A 23,059-nucleotide genomic window follows, 5' to 3' on the forward strand; every position below is an offset into this window, starting at 1 on the left:
AAGCTAATTAAGTAAAAGTCACAAAAGTCAACATATTATAAAATTGTATTTATATGAAATGTCCAGAACAGATAAATCTATAGAGATAAAAAGTAGGTTAGTAGTTGTCTAGAGTTGGACGGCATGCGGTAAGCTTTGGGTAACTGACTAAGTATATGTGATTTCTCTTTGGGCTGATGAAAATATTCTAGAATGACACCATGGTGATGGTTGCACAACACTACTAATACACTAAAAACCACTGTACACTTTAAATGGATGAAATATATGATATGTATGATACGTAAATTATACCTCAATAACAGGTACCATAAAAAGAATTATCTCCAAATGACAACCTCAGACAAAATGAGAGAACTGCCAAGAGACAATTTCTTTTAGTAGAAAGAACATGATACTGGCAGAAGTTAGGACAGAAATAAACAGCCTTTGAAAAGGCATAAATAAAGTATGGAGGGCCTCCCTGGTGGCGCAGTGGTTGAGCGCTGGGTTGCAAAGCTGCCCGCAGCCTCCGCAGTGCCAGTTCAATCCCTGGCTGCTCCCTGGCTACCGGAGGAGGGTCCCACATGGCGCGCAGACCTCTCCTGCCGCCCGCTGCTCCCCTCAGCAGTGTACTTCGGTCCTTCTGCCTGCTCTGCTCCCCGCTCTGGCTCTAGTGAATTCTCTCGCCCTCCCGCGCTTCTGACTATACCCAGTGCTTGTATAAATAAATAAAAATAAATCTTAAAAAATAAATAAAGTATGGAACTTTTTTTCATCACTCTAAAAGACAATTATCTAAAGCAAAATATTATTAATATTTTGGGTTTATAACAAGCAAAAGTAAAGTGAACAGCAAAAATAACACAAAGGAGGGCATAAAGTAATTGGGAATATACTATTGAGGTCATTATACTAGATGTGAAGCAATATAAAATTATTTGAAGGTGACTGTGATTGTGTATTAAAAATGCAAGGGTAAACACTAAATATTTTTAAAAAGAGAAATTATTTGTAAGTCAATAAAAGGAACAAAATGGAATCATAAAATAATATTCAACAATACAAAAAAAGAACAGAAAAAGAAAAAGGAAACAAAGAACAGTAAAAAAAAAATAAAGCTTTCAAAATGGTCAGTTTTAATTCCAATCACATCAATGATTACACTAAATGTAAATATAAAAGACAGAGGTTGTCAGACTGAATAAAAAAAGCATGACACAAGTAAATAAATAAGTAAAACCCATGTTGACTTAAAGATGAAGAATAACCAAACAGACAACTATCAGTAGTATTCCAATGATAATAAAATTTAACGATCATTTAAAGATTTTTATATCTTAAAGTAACTACTACCAATAATTTTCAAGACTGATAGTAATTTGAATATATCCAATAGATCTAATCATACTGACAGCTACCTCTAGATATAATGCAATGAATCAATAACAAAAGAGCTATTCATGGATAATTTTAGAAAGTTGAGAATTATACTTTAAATCAAATTCAGATTAAGAGACACCGACTTGTCTAAACTGTTGCAACAATTTCAACTAGTTACCGTACTTTCTGAAAAGTTCACTGAAATATATGAACATTGCACTTCACATTAAAATGCAAAAATATATTTATTATTAAATATATTTAATAACTTTGTGATTAGCAATGTCAGAAGAGAAGGCAAAACTTCCAAGAAAGGATTTCTGTGATATTTTGATTTATAATAATAAATATATATTTGGTGTTTGTGCCTGTTCCCGTTAAAGAATTCCTAAATTTCCTAAATGAACAGTGACAAAGGCATATTTTGCTTTTCATAATAAGCCCCCTTCAATCACATTGGAGTTTATGTTAATGACTTCCTTTTAGACCACCCCAAAGGATGGAGACTGGCTGACAAAGGAAACCAACCACATAACTGAAGGGTTAGAACTTTCAGCCACACCTCACACTCTGCCTTCTGAGTTGGGAAAGGAGCTCACTTGAAGGTAAAGCAAGATTTAATCAATGATTTAATCAATAGAGCTATATAATGAAGCCTCCATAAAATCCCTGAACTACAAGATTTGGAGAGCTTCTGGACTAGCAAACACATCAAGATTACTGGGAGAACACCTGGAGAGTGGATGGACGCTCCCCACTTCTCCCCCCATGCCTTGCCCTAAGCATCTCTTCTATGCGGTTATTCCTGAGTTATATCTTTTGTAATAAAGCAGTCATCTAGGGCCTCCCCAGTGGCGCAGCAGTAGAGCGCTGGGTTGCGAAGCTGCCCGCGGCCTCTGCGGCGCCGGTTCGATCCCCGGCTGCTCCCCGGCCACCGGAGGAGGGTCCCACATGGCGCGCAGACCTCTCCTGCCGCCTGCTGCTTCCCTCAGCAGTGTACTTTGGTCCTTCTGCCTGCTCTGCTCCCTGCTCTGGCTCTGGTGAATTCTCTCACCCTCCCACGCTTCTGACTGTACCAAGTGCATGTATAAACAAAACAAACAAACAAGCAAACAAATAAATAAATAAAAACATGCCTCTATTAAAAAAAAAAAGGAGTGGGCGGAGCAACATGGTGGCGAGGAAACGCTGCGAGTAAGATCTCCCATTAAAAAAAGTTAATAGGGAGGAAAAGCGGCAGGTCCCAGTGAGAACTGGGACACGGAAGATAAACGGACGACTCCAGCAAACTGCCCAAAGAAGAAAGTTGCCATAAAAGAGGACGAGAAGGGAGGGAAGCGCAGAACCCTGCTCCCCTCCCCCGCCCACAGAGGCGGCACTCTCCGACCGGCAGAGAGGAGGAAAACAACAAACCAAAACAGCCAACAAGAACAAAGGACGCAGCAAGCGGGTCTGTGAGTGGAAAGGAACTATTGCAGCCACCACACCCCGTGAACGGGAGCTGTGGAGAACCCTGCAGGATCCGCCGCGGAGGTGAGCTCCAGGCGCCATTAAAGAGAGCCCCGCCCCCCAGGAGGAGACCAGCACCAGCACACAGCCCCGGCCGCCCGGTAAGATTCCGTGGAAAGCGGCGCTCGGATCGCAGCTGCCCAGGTCCCCGCGCCTGCGACCTAGGCTTGCGGGGAGACGGCGGAGGCCCTCCCTGAGTGAGCAGGAACAAGGCGCCCAGGCAGGGGAGCGGGATTCAAAAGGCGCCATTCCCGCGCCACTGATCTGGGCTACAGCCCGTGTCCTGGAACTGAGGGCTTTGGAACTGAGACCCGGGGCACGAAATTAGGGGCGTGGGTTCCCCACGACGGTGGGGCACAAGGCAGACACAGCACCCCAAAGCCGTTGAGGTGTACCCTACCATCCCCGCTCTGCTCCCTGTCCCACGGGGTGGAAAATCAGCTCCCCAAGGGCTCTAGGAGAGATCTCTGGCGCCACCTAGCGACTTGAAGCCAGCAGAGGCTCCTGAAGGAGCTAGTGGCCAGCTGGGGAGTTAGCCCACACCGGGCCCCTTCCGAGCAAGTAGTCTGAGCCCACAGGGAGAGCGAGCACCCACAGCCGGGGCAGACCAGGCGCGCAGAAGAGTGTGCCTGAGACCAGACGCGCAGGAAGTGTGTCCCACATCACCATTTTAGAACAGGGACATTTCTTCAGTAAAGACTACCTGCAGAAGGCTTCCTCAGGAGCCAGAGGTGAGCGGGGGAAGTTCGCCCACGCCAGACCCCCTCTGGCCTGCAGTCCAAGCCCAGAGGGGAGCAGGAACCCACCGCCGGGGCAGACCAGGCGCACAGGGGAGTGTGTCCCCACATCGGCATTTTAGAACAGGGACCTTTCTCCAGTAAAGACTGCTTGAAACTGACAGATGACTCCTGGAGGAACCAGAGGGGAACAGAGGAGCCCACCCAAGATGCCGGCCAGTCCCAACAACACAGTGTCCCAACGCATACGGCAAATTAGAAAACAGACAGTAGGGAGGAGAAGAACCACACGCAACCTAGCAACTCTCCAGAGAAAAAGCACACCACAAAAAGAAAGCCAGCCCCCAGATTGCAAAGACAATAACTTGGAAGAATTTCTGAGCCTTCCAGAAAGAGAATTTAAAATTGCCGTGATTAAAAAACTGACAGAAGTCATAAAGGAAAACAATGATAAGGGAAAAATAATCAACGATCAGAAGAATGCAATTGAGTCCCTAGAGAGGGAAAACAATGGTCAGAAGAAAGAAATTGAGTCCCTAAAGAGGGAAGTAAAAGAAATGCAGGAGATCAAAGAATTAATGGAAGAACTAAAGAATTCTGGGAAAAGCAATGAAAGCAGAATAGATGAAATGGAAGAACGAATAAGTAATCTTGAAGACACAGAAATAAAAAGAACCAAAACAGAAAAGGAAAGAGAAGTGCGAAGGAAAAAGAACGAAGAAAGACTTCGGGAATTATCTGACTCCATGAGGAAAGGAAATATAAGAGTTATAGGAATACCAGAAGGAGAGGAGAGAGATGTAGGAACAGAGAAAATATTCAAAGAGATAATTGAAGAGAACTTCCCAAATGTGAAGAAGGAGCTGAAAATTGATATACAAGAAGCAAGAAGAACACCAAACTTCCACGATGAAAGGAAAATACAGCAAGACACATAATAGTAAAGCTCCCAAGAATCCAGGACAAGGAAAAAATAATGAAGCTGGCAAGAGGGAAGAAACAGATAACATTCAAAGGAAAACTAATCAGGCTGACATCAGACTTCTCCGAAGAAACACTACGGGCAAGGAGAGAGTGGAGGGACATAGTCAACAGACTCCAAGAAAACAGATGCCAACCAAGAATACTCTATCCCGCAAAGCTCTCCTTCATCTTTGAAGAAAGAATATGGACCTTCCCAGAAAACAGAAACTCCGGAATTTCATTGCAACTAAACCCCCACTCCAAAAAATACTACAAGGAGTCCTAAAGCCAGAACCTCAGAGGGACGAATAATAATGAAAGAAGGCAAAAAAAAAAAAAAAAGTTATTAAAAGAATAAATAAATAAAATCAAAGGAAAGACAAACACAATGGCAAATACAGATGTTAACATATCAATATTAACTCTAAATGTAAATGGACTAAACTCTTCAATAAAAAGACACAGAGTTGCATCCTGGATTAAGAAACAAAACCCAACCTTTTGCTGTCTCCAGGAAACACATTTAGCTACAAAAGATAAAAATAGGCTCAAAGTTAAAGGATGGAAAACACTCCTACAAGCAAATGGACCAAAAAAGAAAGCAGGAACAGCTATACTTATATCAGATAAAACAGATTTCAAACTCAAAAAGATAAAAAGAGACCCCAATGGTCACTACATTATGATCAAGGGGACAATACTTCAAGAAGAAATAACACTCATTAACATATACTCACCAAACGAAGGAGCACCAAAATATATCAGACAACTGTTGTCCTCTCTGAAAACAGACATCAGAGAAAACACATACGTAGTGGGAGACTTCAACACACCACTATCAACAATGGATAGATCAACAAGACAAAAAATAAGTAAAGAAACCAAAGCTCTAAATAAGGACCTAGAGCAATTGGGCTTAACAGACATCTATAGAACACTAAACCCCAAAAAAACGGAGTACACATTTTTCTCAAGCGCACACGGATCATTCTCCAGGATCGATCACATACTGGGGCACAAGACAAACATCAACAGATACACCAAGATTGAAATCATATCAACCATCTTTTCTGACCATGAAGGCATCAAACTAGAAATAAACCATAAAGAGAAGGCAAGGAACTTTCCTACCTCATGGAGATTAAAAACCACACTACTGGAAGACCATTGGACTAATGAGGAGATCAAAGAAGAAATTAAAAAATTTTTTGAATTGAACGACAAGGAGGACACCAATATCCTAAATGTATGGGATGCAGCAAAAGCAATAATAAGAGGAAAATATATAGCAATAGAAGCTCACATCAAGAAACAAGAAAGAACGCAAAGAAACAACCTAATCTCGAAGCTCAAAGATCTAGAAAAAGAACAACAAAAAAACCCCAAAACCAGTAGAAGAAAAGAAATAATAAAAACCAAAGCAGAAATAAATGAAATTGAAACTAAAAAAACAATCCAAAAGATCAATGAAACCAAGAGCTGGTTCTTTGAAAAAATCAATAAAATAGACAAACCCCTAGCCAGGCTCACAAAGGAAAAAAGGGAGAAAGCACAAATAAACAGGATCAACAATGAAAGAGGAGAAATCACAACGGACACAGCAGAAATCAAAAGAATAATCAGTAACTACTATGAACAGTTATATGGAAACAAGTTTAACAATCTAGAGGAGATGGACAAATTCCTACAACTCTACAATCACCCAAAGCTAGATAAAGAAGAAACAGAACACCTAAACAGACCAATTACAATTAGCGAAATTGAAATGGTAATAAAAAACCTCCCCAAAAACAAAAGCCCAGGACCTGATGGATTTACAAATGAATTCTACCAAACATTCAGAGACGAATTAGTGCCTATCCTTCACAAACTCTTCCAAAAAATTGAGAAGGAAGGGACAATACCAAACACGTTTTATGAAGCCAACATTACACTAATACCAAAACCGAACAAGGACAACACAAAAAAGGAAAACTACAGGCCAATCTCCCTAATGAACACTGATGCAAAAATCCTCAATAAAATTTTAGCCATCAGAATCCAACAATGTATCCATAAGATAATTCACCACGACCAAGTTGGATTCATTCCAGGGGCACAAGGATGGTTTAACATCCGAAAATCAATCAACGTTATCGAACACATCAACAAAAAGAAATATAAAAACCATATGATAATATCAATAGATGCTGAGAAAGCTTTCGACAAAGTGCAACACCCACTCATGATAAAAGCCCTTGAAATTCTTGGGATACAAGGAACATACCTCAACATCATAAAGGCCATCTATGACAAGCCAACAGCCAGTATCATTCTCAATGGTGAAAAGCTGAAAGCAATTCCATTAAGATCTGGAACAAGACAAGGATGTCCACTCTCACCATTGCTTTTCAATATAATACTGGAAGTCCTAGCCAGGGCAATAAGACAAGAGAAAGACATACAAGGAATCCAAATAGGAAAAGAAGAAGTCAAACTATCACTATTTGCAGACGATATGATATTATACATAGAGAACCCCAAAAACTCCACAGAAAAGCTAATTCAACTCATCAATCAGTTCAGTAAAGTGGCAGGATACAAAATCAACACGCAAAAGTCAGTAGCCTTCCTATACACAAACAATAAATCTGAAGAAGAAGAAATCAAAAAGACCATCCCTTTTGTTATTGAAACAAAAAAAATCAAATATTTGGGAATAAATCTAACAAAAGAGGTAAAGGACCTATACAAAGAAAACTATAAAACACTGTTAAAAGAAATAGAAGAAGACACAAAGAAATGGAGAGACATCCCCTGCTCATGGATTGGAAGAATAAACATTATTAAAATGGCCATCCTTCCAAAAGCAATATACAGATTCAATGCTATTCCAATCAAAATTTCAATGTCATTCTTCAAAGAAATAGAACAATTATTGATGAAATTCATATGGAATCACAAAAAACCCCGAATAGCCAAAGCTCTCCTGAAAAAAAAAAGAAGGGAATGGAGGCATCACACTCCCAGACTTCAAACTATACTACAAAGCCATAATCATCAAAACTGCATGGTATTGGAACAAGAACAGACATACAGACCAATGGAATCGAATAGAAAATCCAGAAATAAACCCACAGATTTATGGTCAACTAATCTTTGACAAAGGAGCAAAGAATATGCATTGGAGCAAAGAAAGTTTGTTCAATAAATGGTGCTGGGAAAACTGGGTCGCTACATGCAAAAGAATGAAGCTTGACCACCACCTCACACCATACACAAAAATCAACTCAAAATGGATTAAAGAACTAGACATAAGACCTGAAACCATAAAATATATAGAAGGAAATATAGGCGAAACACTACGTGATTTGCACATCAAAGACATCTTTACAGACACATCACCCAAAGCAGTGATAGTGAAGGCAAAGATAAACAGCTGGGACTACATCAAATTAAAGAGCTTTTGCACAGCAAAAGAGACAATAACAAAAACAAAGAGAAACCCCACCAACTGGGAGAACATTTTTGTACCCAACACTAATGATAAAGGACTGATCACAAAAATCTGCAAAGAGCTGATGAGACTCAACAACAACAAAGAAAATAATCCAGTCAAAAAATGGGCAGAAGAGCTTAAAAGAAACTTCTCTGAAGAGGAAATGCAAATGGCCAACAGGCATATGAAAAAATGTTCAACATCACTTGTCATCAGGGAAATGCAAATCAAAACTACCATGAGATACCATCTTACACCAGTGAGAATGGCACATATTAAAAAAACTAGCAACAACAAATGTTGGCGAGGGTGTGGAGAAAAAGGAACTCTTCTGCACTGTTGGTGGGAGTGCAAACTGGTCCAACCACTGTGGAAAGCTGTGTGGAGATTTCTGGACCTACTAAACATAGAGCTTCCATATGATCCAGCAATTCCACTCCTAGGTATTTACCCAAAGGACACAGAAACATCAATTCCAAAGAACACCTGCACCCCTATGTTTATAGCAGCACTGTTTACAATAGCTAAGCTTTGGAAACAACCCAAATGCCCAAAAATAGATGACTGGATCAAGAAGATGTGGTACATATATACCATGGAATATTACTCAGCATTCAAAAAAGATAAACACATGCAATTTGCAGCAACATGGATGGCGCTGAAAGGGATCATGCTCAGCGAAATAAGCCAAAAAGAAAAAGAAAAATACCGGATGGTCTCACTCATAGCAGGAATCTAGAAAACTTCAATAAGGGACCAGGAAAATGAATAACTATAAGAAAGTGAAAATCAAAATCAACAAAAAACTATGAACCAGAGACACTTTTAGGGGGGCGGGGGCGGGAGGGGAGGGATTGGGGTCAGAATGGGGGGGCTGCAATTGTATGGGGAATATAACAATAAAATTTATAAAAAATTAAATAAATAAATAAAACTGGAAGATCAAAAAAAAAAAAAAAAGAAATGGGCAGAAGAACTTAAAAATAAAGCAGTCATCTAGTAAGTAAATCATATCCCTGAGTTCTGTGAGCAATTCTAGCAAATTAATCAAACTAAAGGAGGGAGTAGTGGGAACCTCTGATTTACAGGCAGTTGATCAGAAGCACACAAGTAACAATCCAGACTTGCAACTGACATGTAAACTGAGGGTAATTCTATAGGACTAAGCCCTTATCCTATGGAATTGGATACTGTGTCCAGGTGGAAAGTGTCAAAATTGAATTTAATTACACAACAATCAGTCAGTGTCTGCTGGAGAACTGGAGAGTTGCTTGGTGTGGGGGGGAAAAAACCTATACATTTGTAGTTTTACAAGCCTTTCAACCACACTGAGGTTTGTCTACTTTTAGAACAACCCTTACAATTTTTTTAAAGATTTATTTATTTATGCATACAAGAACTGGGGTACAGGCCACAGGTGTGGGGGGGTGGGAGGATTCACCAGAGAGAGTAGGGAGCAGAACAGGCAGATCTACTGAAACACACTGCCGAGGAGAGCAGCGGGCGAGCTAGGAGAGGTCTGCTGCACCATGTGGGCAGCTCCCTGGCCAAGGACTGTACTCGTGCTGCAATGGCTGCAGACAGCTTCATAGGTTGCATCCTAACCCATTGCACCACCACGGGGGCCCACCCCTTACAACTTTAATGACAAAAATATTAACAGATACTATTTTTTAAGCTGCTAATAAGAAACTACTTAAGTGTTATTATCTTCATTTTACTGATGATGAAACAGAGGTAGGCTGAAAGCAATGACTTAAGAGCCACACAATAAGAACTGAAATAAGGACTCAAATTTAGTTAAGCTCATAATGAAAATGCATACATTGTACAAAGATGAAAAATGATGTAAGAATTATATAAAATAATATTAAAAATATATATATTTAAAAAAAATAAATTTAGTTAAGCTATCTTCAAGCTCCATGATGCAGCAGTCAGCACATCTGCTTTACACACAAAAGGTCCTGAGTTTGGTTCCCAGTGGAAACACAAAAAATAGCTTATATTTACATCCAAATAAATTCAAAGCACACCTAGACTTGGAGGCAATATTTTTAATTTCAACACTCTACCTCTAATAAGTCAACTGTATAAAGTGTAGATAAATTCCAAGTGACTCATAAAAAATTTAATGAAACGCAGGATAAACAGAAAATACGTATGTAACCTTATTCACAGAAACTTCTTCCTAATGAAGAAACTAGTGTCAATTCTATGACTCTTAGAATTTCCAAGCCATTTTCAACACAAAAATGAAAACATACGTGCAATTTTTCTTTTAGCCAAACACTTTGCTCTATTTGACTGTTTCATCTTCATTTTCTGCAATCCATTCTCCTCCTTTGGTTCCTGTTATAAAATAAGAAATATGATCAGAGAATTACCATTAAAGGTAACAGTCTTTCTGTCTCCACTACAGCTAATAGAGGTGAGCCTCTAAAGTATCAATGATTGTTGTAAATGTTTACATAAAACTGTAGAAAAAGATCTGTTTCAGTAAAAAAGGAAAACAGAAGTGAGATGAATAAACTTGCTACAATTTATGATATATGGACATTACCTGTTACATATACATTCATATAAAAATTGACCCATCTGCAAAACAACAGTAAACATTCACCCAAATTCAGAATAAACTTGATTTAAGGTTTAAAAGTCAATACAAATGCTTATACTCAGTGCATATTTATTTTAAAATCAGTACTTAAAAACAGAACAATTGAAAGAAAGTGTGCAACATAGGAAACAAGACTTAATTTTCCTCACATATAGAGCCCTTACAAATCAACAAAAAAAAAACAATATAACCTCCTCCTATCAGTAAAGCACATGATGAAACAATTCACAGAAAAACATGTACAAGGGACTCATAAGCATATGGATCAAAGATGAATTTTGAAATATATTCCAGCTCATTTTAACTAATATATTAAACACCACAATCTTATTGAACTGCTTTAAAATTCTTCCTGTTCTTCTTAATGACAATACTTAATAATACATATTACATATTTGGAAGTTGCCAAAAGACTACATCATAAAAGAGCTCATCACAAAATACCTGTATGTGTGATGATTGTTAGCTAAACTTATTTTGGTGGTTATTTCACAATATATACAAATATCAAATTATTACAGGCACATTAAGGAGAGATTGCAGGTTAAGTTCCAAACCACCACAATAAAGTGAGTCACACACAAATGTTTCTGGTTTCCCAGTGCATATAAAAGTTATGCATATGCTATACTGATGTCTGTTAAGTGTGCAATAACATTACTTCTAAAATATAAATATATACTTTAAAAAGACTTTATTGCTAAAAAATAAATGAGCAAATACTGGTGGGAAAATGATGCCAAAAGATTTGCTCAATGTAGCATTGACACAAATGTTCAATTTGTAAAATTATATTTAATTAAATTTTATGACCTCTAACAGTGAAGATGTATGCTCATATTTGTCATTTAATTTCATTTCTCTAGTAATCCATTTTTGCTGTACCTTTGAATTATCAGTAGGAAAGGTTATGGTTTTTCCTTTTAAATAAACTGTTACAAGTTTTTAACTTTTATTGGCATAAATGTTGATGTTTAAAAGATATTTTGCATTGATATACAAGAAGCAAGAAGAACACCAAACTTCCACGACGAAAGGAAAAATACAGCAAGACACATAAGTAAAGCTCCCAAGAATCCAGGACAAGAAAAAAATAATGAAGCTGACAAGAGGAAAGAAACAGATAACATTCAAAGGAAAACCAATCAGGCTGACATCAGACTTCTCCGAAGAAACACTACGGGCAAGGAGAGAGTGGAGGGACATAGTCAACAGACTCCAAGAAAACAGATGCCAACCAAGAATACTCTATCCCGTAAAGCTCTCCTTCCTCTATGAAGAAAGAATAAGGACCTTCCCAGACAAACAGAAACTCTGGAATTTCATTACGACTAAACCCCCACTCCAAAAAATACTACAAGGAGTCCTAAAGCCAGAACCTCAGAGGGACGAATAACAACGAAAGAAGGCCAAAAATAAAAAAGTTATTAAAAGAATAAATAAATAAAATCAAAGGAAAGACAAACACAATGGCAAATACAGATGCTAACATAACAATATTTAAATGTAAGTGGACTAAACTCTTCAATAAAAAGACACAGAGTCATTAAGAAACAAAACCCAACCTTTTGCTGTCTCCAGGAAACACATTTAGCTACAAAAGATAAAAATAGACTCAAAGTTAAAGGATGGAAAACAATAAAGAAAGCAGGAACAGCTATACTTATATCAGATAAAACAGATTTCAAACTCAAAAAGATAAAAAGAGACCCCAGCAGTCACTACATTATGATCAAGGGGACAATACTTCAAAGAAGAAATAACACTCATTAACATATATTCACCAAACGAAGGAGCACCAAAATATATCAGACAACTATTGTCATCTCTGAAAACAGACATCAGAGAAAACACATACGTAGTAGGAGATTTCAGCACACCACTATCAACAATGAATAGATCAACAAGACAAAAAATAAGTAAAGACACTAAAGCTCTAAATAAGGATCTAGAGTGCTTGGGCTTAACAGACATCTATAGAACACTAAACCCAAAAAAAGGGATTACACATTTTTCTCAAGCGCACATGGATCATTCTGCAGGATCGATCACATACTGGGACACAAGACAAACATCAACAGATACACCAAGATCGAAATCATACCAACCATCTCTTCTGACCATGAAGGCATCAAACTAGAAATAAACCATAAAAAGAAGGCAAGGAACTCTCCTACCTCATGGAGATTGAAAACCACACTACTGGAAGACCACTGGACTAATGAGGAGATCAAAGAAGAAATTAAAAAATTCTTTGAGCTGAATGACAAGGAGGACACCAATTTCCTAAATGGGATGCAGCAAAAGCAGTAATAAGAGTAAAATATATAGCAATAGAGGCTCACATCAAGAAACAAGAAAGAACGCAAAGAAACAACCTAATCTCGAAGCTCAAAGATCTAGAAAAAGAACAACAAAAAAACCCCAAAGCCAGTAGAAGAAAAGAAATAATAAAAACCAAAGCAGAAATAAATGAAATTGAAACTAAAAAAACAATCCAAAAGATCAATGAAACCAAGAGCTGGTTCTTCGAAAAAAATCAATAAAATATACAAACCACTAGCCAGGCTCACAAAGGAAAAAAGGGAGAAAGCACAAATAAACAGGATCATAAATGAAAGAGGAGAAATCACAACGGACACAGCAGAAATCAAAAGAATAACCAGTAACTACTATGAACAGTTATATGGAAACAAGTTCAACAATCTAGAGGAGACGGACAAATTCCTACAACTCTACAATCAACCAAAGCTAGATAAATAAAAAATAGAACACCTAAACAGACCAATTACAAGCAGTGAAATTGAAATGGTAATCAAAAACCTCCCCAAAACCAAAAGCCCAGGACCTGATGGATTTACAAATGAATTCTACCAAACATTCAGAGACGAATTAGTGCCTATCCTTCACAAACTCTTCCAAAAAACTGAAAAGGAAGGGACAATACCAAACACATTCTATGAAGCCAACATTACACTAATACCAAAACCGAATAAGGACAACACAAAAAAGGAAAACTACTGGCCAATCTCCCTAATGAACACTGATGCAAAAATTCTCAATAAAATTTTAGCTACCAGAATCCAACAATGTATCCATAAGATAATTCACCACAACCAAGTAGGATTCATTCCAGGGACACAAGGATGCTTCAACATCCGAAAATCAATCAACGTTATACAACACATCAACAAAAAGAAATATAAAAACCATATGATGATATCAATAGATGCTGAGAAAGCTTACGACAAAGTGCAACACCCATTCATGATAAAAGCCCTTGAAATTCTTGGGATACAAGGAACATACCTCAACATCATAAAGGTCATATATGACAAGCCAACAGCCAGTATCATTCTCAATGGTGAAAAGCTGAAAGCATTTCCATTAAGATCTGGAACAAGACAAGGATGTCCACTCTCACCACTGCTTTTCATTATAATACTGAAAGTCCTAGCCAGAGCAATAAGACAAGAAAAAGACATACAAGGAATCCAAATAGGAAAAGAAGAAGTCAAACTGTCACTATTTGCAGATGATATGATCATGTACATAGAGAACCCCAAAAACTCCACAGAAAAACTAATTCAACTCATCAATCAGTTCAGTATGTGGCAGGATACAAAATCAACACGCAAAAGTCAGTAGCCTTCCCATACACAAACAATAAATCTGAAGAAGAAAAAATTAAAAAAAAATCCCTTTTATTATCGAAACAAAAAAAATCAGATAGTTGGGAATAAACCTAACAAAAGAAGTAAAGGATCTATACAAAGAAAACTATAAAACACTGTTAAAAGAAATAGAAAAAGACATTAAGAATTGGAAAGACATCCCCTGCTCATGGATCGGAAGAATAAACATTATTAAAATGGCCATTCCTACCAAAAGCAATATACAGATTCAATGCTATTCCAATCAAAATTTCAATGTCATTTTTCAAAGAGATAGAACAATTATTGATGAAATTCATATGGAGCCACCAAAAACCCCGAATAGCCAAACCCCTACTGAAAAAAAAAGGGAATGGAGGCATCACACCCCAGAGTTCAAACTATACTACAAAGCCATAATCATCAAAACTGCATGGTACTGGAACAAGAACAGACACACAGTCCAATGGAATCGAATAGAAAATCCAGAAATAAACCCACAGATTTATGGTCAACTAATCTTTGACAAAGGAGCAAAGAATATGCACTGGAGCAAAGAAAGTTTGTTCAATAAATGGTGCTGGGAAAACTGGGTCGCTACATGCAAAAGAATGAAGCTTGACCACTACCTCACACCATACACAAAAATCAACTCAAAATGGATTAAAGAACTAGACACAAGACCTGAAACCATAAAATACATAGAAGGAAATATAGGCGAAACACTACATGATATGCACATCAAAGACATCTTTACAGACATATCATCCAAAGCAGTGATAGTGAAGGCAAAGACAAACAGCTGGGACTATATCAAATTAAAGAGCTTCTGCACAGCAAAAGAGACAATAACCAAAGCAAAGAGAAACCCCACTGACTGGGAGAAAATTTTTGCACACAACACTAATGATAAAGGACTGATCACAAAAATCTGCAAAGAGCTGATGAGACTCAACAACAACAAAGAAATAATCCAGTCAAAAAATGGACAGAAGAGCTAAAAAGAAACTTCTCTGAAGAGGAAATGCAAATGGCCAACAGGCATATGAAAAAATGTTCAACATCACTTGTAATCAGGGAAATACAAATCAAAACTACCATGAGATACCATCTTACACCAGTGAGAAAGGCACATATTTAAAAAACTAGCAACAACAAATGTTGGCGAGGGTGCGGAGAAAAAGAACTCTTCTGCACTGTTGGTGGGAGTGCAAACTGGTCCAACCACTATGGAGAGCTGTGTGAAGATTTCTGGACCTACTAAACACAGAGCTTCCATATGATCCAGCAATTCCACTCCTAGGTATTTACCCAAAGGACACAGAAACATCCATTCCAAAGAGCACCTGCACCCCTATGTTTATAGCAGCACTGTTTACAATAGCTAAGCTTTGGAAACAACCCAAATGCCCACAAATAGATGACTGGATCAAGAAGATGTGGTACATATACACCATGGAATATTACTCAGCATTCAAAAAAGATAAACACATGCAATTTGCAGCAACATGGATGGCGCTGGAAGGGATCATGCTCAGCGAAATAAGCCAGAAAGAAAAAGGAAAATACCGGATGGTCTCACTCATAGCAGGAATCTAGAAAACTTCAATAAGGGACCAGGAAAATGAATAACTATAAGAAAGTGAAAATCAAAATCAATAAAAAACTATGAACCAGAGACACTCTGTGGGGGATAGGGAGCGGGGAGGGGAGAGATTGGGGTCAAAGTAAGGTGGTTGCAATTGTATGGGGAATATAAAAATAAAATTTATTTTTAAAAAATTAAAAAAATAAAAGATATTTTGTGGGAGAAAATCCCTTTATTTTGTTCAAACATAATTAAACATTATTAATTTTACTTGTACAGTTTGTTCTTTTTTTGTATCAAAAAGGGCAGGTTTCTAAAAAGGGAGAGAATAAGGTCATTGCATAGACACAAGTAGGCAGAAAGAGTTGCCCCCAAAAGGGACAGGTTTATTAAATAAAAGAGAGACCCACACAATCACAGGCAGGCAAGAAAGCTGCTGCCCTGCAAAGGGAGAAAGTTGGTGGCGAGGAGCACCTGCAGGGGTGCAGATGGGCAGAAGGGCTGCTGCTGTACTTGTACAGTTTTACCAGCTATATTATACAGTAAATATGGAAAAAGCTTTAGTAAAAAATAAATTGTCTTTCCAGACTTATGATTGTAGCACATTTTCAGTTATTTTGTGTAACTGACAGTAGGAAAAAAGTTATATTTAAAAAATTGCTTTCATGGGGTCTCCCTGGTGGCTCAAGGGGTTAAGATGCAGCACTATGAAGCTATCTGCAGCCACTGCAGCACAAGTTCGATCCCCAGCTAGGGAAGTGATCTACATGGTGCAGCAGACCTCTCCTGACTCACCCGCTGCTCCTGTCAGCAGTGTATTTCAGTAGATGTGCCCTTCTGCTCCCCACTCAGTCTCTGGTGAATCTTCTCAACCCCCCATACCCCAGCATCTATGGCCTGCACCCCAGTTCTTGTATGCATAAATAATCTTTTTTTAAAAATCGCTTTCAGGGCCTCCCTGGTGGCCTAGGGGTTAAGTCTCAGAGCTATCACCTCTAGGGCCTGAGTTTGATCCCCAGCCAGGGAGCTAACCTACATATGGGACAGCAGACCTCTCCTGTCTCACCTGCTGCTCTCCTTAGCAGTGTATTTCAGTGAATCCACCTGTTCTGCTCCCCACTTTGTCTTTGGTGAATCCTCTCACCCCCTGCACCTCTGGCCTACATTCTAGTTCTTCTGTGGAAAAAAAAAATGACTTTCAGGCAGTTTTGTTCTTTAAGACTGCCCACCTGTGTCTATGCAAACATCTCTCATCCTTTCCTCAATAAAATTGCTGTATGCTAATGAAAAAAAAATCACTTTCATAAACCTTTTCCCAAATACTATGGGTTTTATGCAGTTTTTATCAATCTTGGATTTTACCAAGTGTTTTTTTCCTCATATGGATTTTTTAGACACTGAAGAATTTGGTAACAGATACAATGTTACTGATATTTTAAGTACTGAGTCCCCCTTATACTAAAGTTCATTTTAATCTCCCAGTCTATACTGTGTTACATTATCCTGCTTCTCTGTAACAATACACAGTATGCCTTTAGGTATAACAACAAAACTAATTAAAAATGAAGTGACAATCTACAAAGTACAAAACTTGTGGGGTTGGTTTTTTTTTTTAAATAATTTAGTTTGGTGCCTGGAAATTCAATAAAATCCTAAGACTCCTGCAGAAAACCTGAAAATGAATCTGGCCTCAGGGTTATTAACCCTGTTGAAATCAACTATCTAAGCTCCTATATAAAGAATGGTGGATAAAATTCAAAACTAAATGATAAAAGTTTGAGAAATGTCTCAACTTTATAAGTTTTTTTAAGTCACCTTTATTAAGGAAGTCTTTTTTTTTTAAGATTTCTTTTATTTATGTATACAAGGGCTGGGGTACAGGCCAGAGGTGCAGGGGGTGGATGAGAGGATTCACCAGAGCAGAGTGGGGAGCAGAACAGGGAGATCTACTGAAATACACTGCTGAGGAGAGCAGCTGGCGTGACAGGAGAGGTCTGCTGCACCAAGTGGGTTAGCTCCCTGGACAGGGATTGAACTCATGCTGCAGTGGCTGCAGATAGCTTCAGAGTGCTAAGACTAAACCCCTTGTGCCACCAGGGAGGCCCCAAGGAAGTCATTTAAGTAGTATTTTTTAAGTAGTATTTTAAGTAGCATTTTTTAAGCAGTATTTTGAATTGGAAAAAGTCAATCATTGATGCTTATTATAATAAATGCAAGTACCACATGAGGAAACTAACCTATTTAAAAACATGACTATATTAGAAGGAAATTTCATTCTCATTTCTGTATCTTATATGACAGACTGCAAAACTTGGAAAATTCAAATATGATAAACCAGACTAACCTTATTATTACATAATATTATTACTAATCTTAAAGAAATCATATAAAATAGAAGTATTGTCCCCAAATATTCTAAAGATTTCAAAAAGGATAACAAGGAAATATTATAAACAACTTTGTATCAAGAAATTCAACAATGTAGCTAAAATTTCAAATTCCTTGAAAGACAAAATCAAAATTCATCAAGACAACTATTTTTTTATTTTCTTATTAATTTTTTTATTTTTTGTTCATTTTTAAACAATATTTAAAACATCATTGTTCATTTTTAAACAATATTTGCTTCCCCACCCCCTCAGGTGTAGTCTCCAGAGTTTCCTTCACCAATGCACCCGTGCATCATCAACTCAGTCCCCTGTGCTCCTCCCTCCCTCCCTCTGATCCCTCTCTCTCCTCCTCCCCTGCAGGATGTCTCTGATTTATAATTATCTGTTTTTGCTTTGTTGTGTTTTGTACTTTTTTTTTTTTTACACTGATGCCTTGATTCCCCTATATTCCTGCTATAAGTGAAACCATCAAATATTTTTTTTTTTCCTTCTGGCTTATTGCACTGAGCATAATTTCTTCTAGCTCCATCCATGTTGCTGCGAATGACATGAGTTTATCTATTTTGAATGCTGAATAATATTCCATGGTGTATATGTACCACATCTTCTTGATCCAGTCATCTATTTTTGGGCATTTGGGTTGTTTCCAGGTTTTGCCTATTGTAAATAGTGCTGCAATAAGCATAGGGGTACAGGTGTTCTTTTGAATCAATGTTTTTGTGTCTTTTGGGTAGATCCCTAGGAGTGGAATTGCCGGGTCATACAGTAGCTCCATTTTTAGTAGACCGAGGAACCTCCAGACAGCTTTCCATAGTGGTTGGACCAGTTTGCACTCCCACCAGCAATGTAGGAGAGTTTCTTTTTCATCACATCCTCGCCAACATTTGTTGTTGCTTGTTTTTTTGATATGTGCCATTCTTACTGGTATAAGGTGGTATCTCAGTGTGGTTTTGATTTGCATTTCCCTGATGATAAGGGATGTTGAACATTTTTTCATATGCCTGTTGGCCATTTGCATTTCCTCTTTGGAGAAATGTCTTTTAAGTTCTTCTGCCCATTTCTTGACTGGATTGTTTATTTTGTTTTTGTTGAGTCGTGTAAGTTCTTTGTACATCTAAGAAAGATAACTTTAATAGCCTTATGTGTGTGTGTGTGTGTGTGTGTGTGTATATATATATTTAAAGATTTATTTTATTTATACAAAAGCCAGGGTACAGGCCAGATGTGCGGGAGGGTGAGAGGATTCACCAGAGACAGAGCGGGGAACAGAACAGACAGACTGACAAAATACACTGCTGAGGGGAGCAGCGGGTGAGAGAGGAGAGGTCTGCTCACCATGTGTGTTGCTCCAAGGCCGGCGGGGATCAAATCAGCACTGCAGAGGCTGCGGACAGCTTCACAGCGCTGCGCTCAACCGCATGCGCCACCGGGGAGGCCCACCTTATGTATATATTAATGATATTGAAACTGTAGCTAAAATCCTTCCCACAAATAAAAGTTTAAGCCCATACAGCTTTACTGGTATAGTCTATAAAATATTAAAGTTAGAAAAAAACCAATCTAGGGGACTCCCTGGTGGCGCAAATGGTTAAGACACAGCACATGAAGCTACCCGTGGCCACTGCAGCACAAATTCGATCCCCAACCAGGGAGGTGACACACATGGCGTAGCAGACCTGTCCTGACTCACTCACTGCTCCCCTCAGCAGTATATTTCAGTCAATCCACCTGTTCTGTTCCCCACTCTGTCTCTGGTGAATCCTCTCATCCCCCCCCCCCCACCTCTGGCCTGTACCCCAGTTCTTGTATACATAAGTAAATTAATCTTTATTAAAAAAATAATCTAATCTACCAAAACGCTCAAAAAAAAACCTGAAGATACACTATTTCCCAACATATTCTAAAAAGCCAAAATTACTCTGACATCTAAATCAGACAACAGTATTATAAGAAAACTAGAGACCAGAAACCCTCAAGAACATAGCTGCAAAAATCCTAAAAAGAAAAATTTAAGCAAATCAACAGTATTATATATAAAAGGCTAATAATGTGTCATGAGTAAGTGGAGTTTATCCAGGAATATTAGATAAGATCAATGTAATTCACTGCATTAACAGGTAAAAAAAAGTCATCACAATGCATGAAGAAAAAGCATTTGACAAAATCTAATATCCATTCTTGATCAAAATTCAGCAAACTAGGAAGAGAAGAAAAATTCTTCAACCCCTTTGAAGGCATCTACATAAGAAACACCATAGTTAACATCATAATCATTAAAGTCTAAATCTTCCCCCCTACGATCAAGTCAAAAATGTCTTTCTTTCACATTTCTTTTCAGCACTATACAGGCAGTTCCCATCAGGGAAATCCAACTGCAAGAAGAAATAAACAGTGAATCCTGTCTACTCAACTGACACATATCCCCTCCACCCTCCTACTGCCCAAATCAACTTTCAAGGTAGGAGCGCAGACCTGGGTGGGAGTGCCTGGTCAGGGAGCAGGAGTTAGACTGAGGCAGGTGGCAGAATGGGAAGCAGCCTGCAGTGGCCAGGGCCCCTGTGGCTGCCAAGTCACCACTCTAAGGCCAGCACCACCTCTAGCTCACAGACTCCAGCAGGAAATGGGGGATAAGTAAGGAGGTCTCTGTACTAGGGCTGGTTCAAAGCAGACTTTTTGACAAATAGGTGGTAGAGCGCCAAGGAAGTTTTGGCTACAAAACCTGTTCACAAGAGTGCACCCTCTAGGAAGTGGGAGAAGAAACCTCACCCTTACAGGCTAGGGTACTGTGGCACACTTGTGAAATTAGGTTAACATAAGTACAATGAACTGATTCACACAGTTCCCTTCTAGCATCTGATGGAGAAATTGCTCAGGACTTCAAAACATATCTGAGAATGCTAAAACTTATTTTTCAAATAAATTAATAGTAATAATGTTCCAGATTCCCCCTTCTCCAAAGTAACCTACCAAATCATACCAAATAGGAACATTCGGAGACCATGGGAAATCTGTGAATTTAGCAAGACTGCAGCATTCAAGAAAAATATGCAAAAATCAACTGTATATGTATATACTAGCAACAAACAGCAACTGGAATTTTAAAATACCCTTTATAACAGCATCAAAAATTAAATACCTAGTTTAAATCTAACAAGATGGGAATGATTTGACTACTGAAAACTACAAAATAGTGCAGAGACATTAAAGAAGATTTGAGAGAAATGGAGAACTATACCTTCTTCATTGGTCAGTAGTCTCCATATTAAGATGTCAATTCTCCCCAAATTAATCTACAAATTCAATATCACACTAATAAAATCCCAACAGTTTCTGTAGAACTGACAAGCTAAATTTAAAATAATAGAGAAAAAGGGGGCAGGGAGTCATAATAGTCCCCAAAAGTGTGCCTGGCACAGAATCTACCAGAACTTCTACTTTAAAACAGCTTGTTCCTGACCGCCGGCGAGGGTCCCACATGGTGCACAGACCTCTCCTGCAGCACCCGCTGCTCCCCTCAGCAGTGTATTTCGTCAGTCTACCTATTCTGTTCCCCACTCTGGCTCTGGTGAATTCTCTCATCCTCCCACACTTCTGACTGTACCCAGTGCTTATATAAATAAATAAATCTTTAAAAATAAATAAATAAACACTGTTAAATTTATAAAAAATGATAAAAAAAAATAGCTTGTTCCTAGCAAGGGTTTTTTTTTTACCCCCCCATTAGTCATACGTCTTAAGCCAGTTCAGGAAACTATTCTCTAAAAGATGTGTTGGGGGTGGGAGTGGGAGGAATGGCAGGCAGGAATTTTTTTTTCTCTTTCCAGAAAAGCAGACTTTTATCAAACTAAAATACTTCAAAGTCACAACTGAGGATCTTGAAAATGGAAAACCGAACATTGAAAGAAATAAGAATAAATACATTCAAATAATCATCTGGTCCCATGGACTGTTTTGGTACTGACAGAATCTACTGGTTATTTTTTTTTAAGATTTTATTTATTATACAAGCACTGGGTACAGTCAGAAGCACAGGAGGGTGAGAGAATTCACCAGAGTCAGAGGGGAGAACAGAGCAGACAGAATGACGAAGTACACTGATGAGGGAGCAGCGGGCGGCAGGAGAGGTCTGCGCGCCATGTGGGACCCTCGCCTGGTGGCCGGGGATCGAACCGGTGCTGCAGAGGCTACAGGCAGCTTCGCAACCCAGCGCTCAACCACTGCGCCACTGGAGAGGCCCAAAATCTACTGGTTATTGACCCTTAAGGGCATTTTATTTCAGGCAGTGAGGCAAATATTCCAGCTAGTATCAAAGACGGGATTTTTTTTCAATATAGTACACTTTTTTTGTTTCATATAAATGTGTTTAAAATAAGTAATTACCTTATAGATCAATGGCTTAACAGTAAATTCTTACTTTTACTCATATACTATATTAAGAAGTATTCTTCATCTAGAAACATTGGATAAACTTCAAAATATTAGCTAGCAATTTATATCCATGTACATTTTTATCATAAAGCAAAAGTTTTTGAAAATAAAAATAATAACAGTTACCATGTATTGCATGTTTACTAGTGCCAGGTACTTAATCTGCATTATCTGATACAATTCCTCTCAAAATTCCTGTGAGAAGAGTTATCCCTGGCCCCATTTCACAGATATGCAAAGCTTAAGCAGTGTAAGGTCAACAATCAAATAGGGTCTGTCCAACTATAAAACTCCAGGTGTTGCTTTTTTTCTTTGAATTTGTTATTGTTTT

At 38.3% G+C, this 23,059-nt stretch overlaps 1 protein-coding gene across 1 annotated transcript in view; it reads right to left on the reverse strand.

The window, feature by feature from the left end:
• The window catches only part of UIMC1 (ubiquitin interaction motif containing 1), a gene marked incomplete at both ends in the record, with an annotated part of 115,666 nt that overhangs the window by 74,340 nt on the left and 18,267 nt on the right, over positions 1-23,059 (reverse strand). Inside the window, one exon of the mRNA XM_084242779.1 lies at positions 10,317-10,401. Coding sequence (XP_084098905.1) covers positions 10,317-10,401 — 85 coding nt within the window. The remainder of the gene's footprint in view (positions 1-10,316; positions 10,402-23,059) is intronic.

Source organism: Talpa europaea, assembly GCF_964194135.1.
Source record: "Talpa europaea genome assembly, chromosome: 9".
NCBI classification, from domain to species: Eukaryota; Metazoa; Chordata; class Mammalia; order Eulipotyphla; family Talpidae; genus Talpa; species Talpa europaea.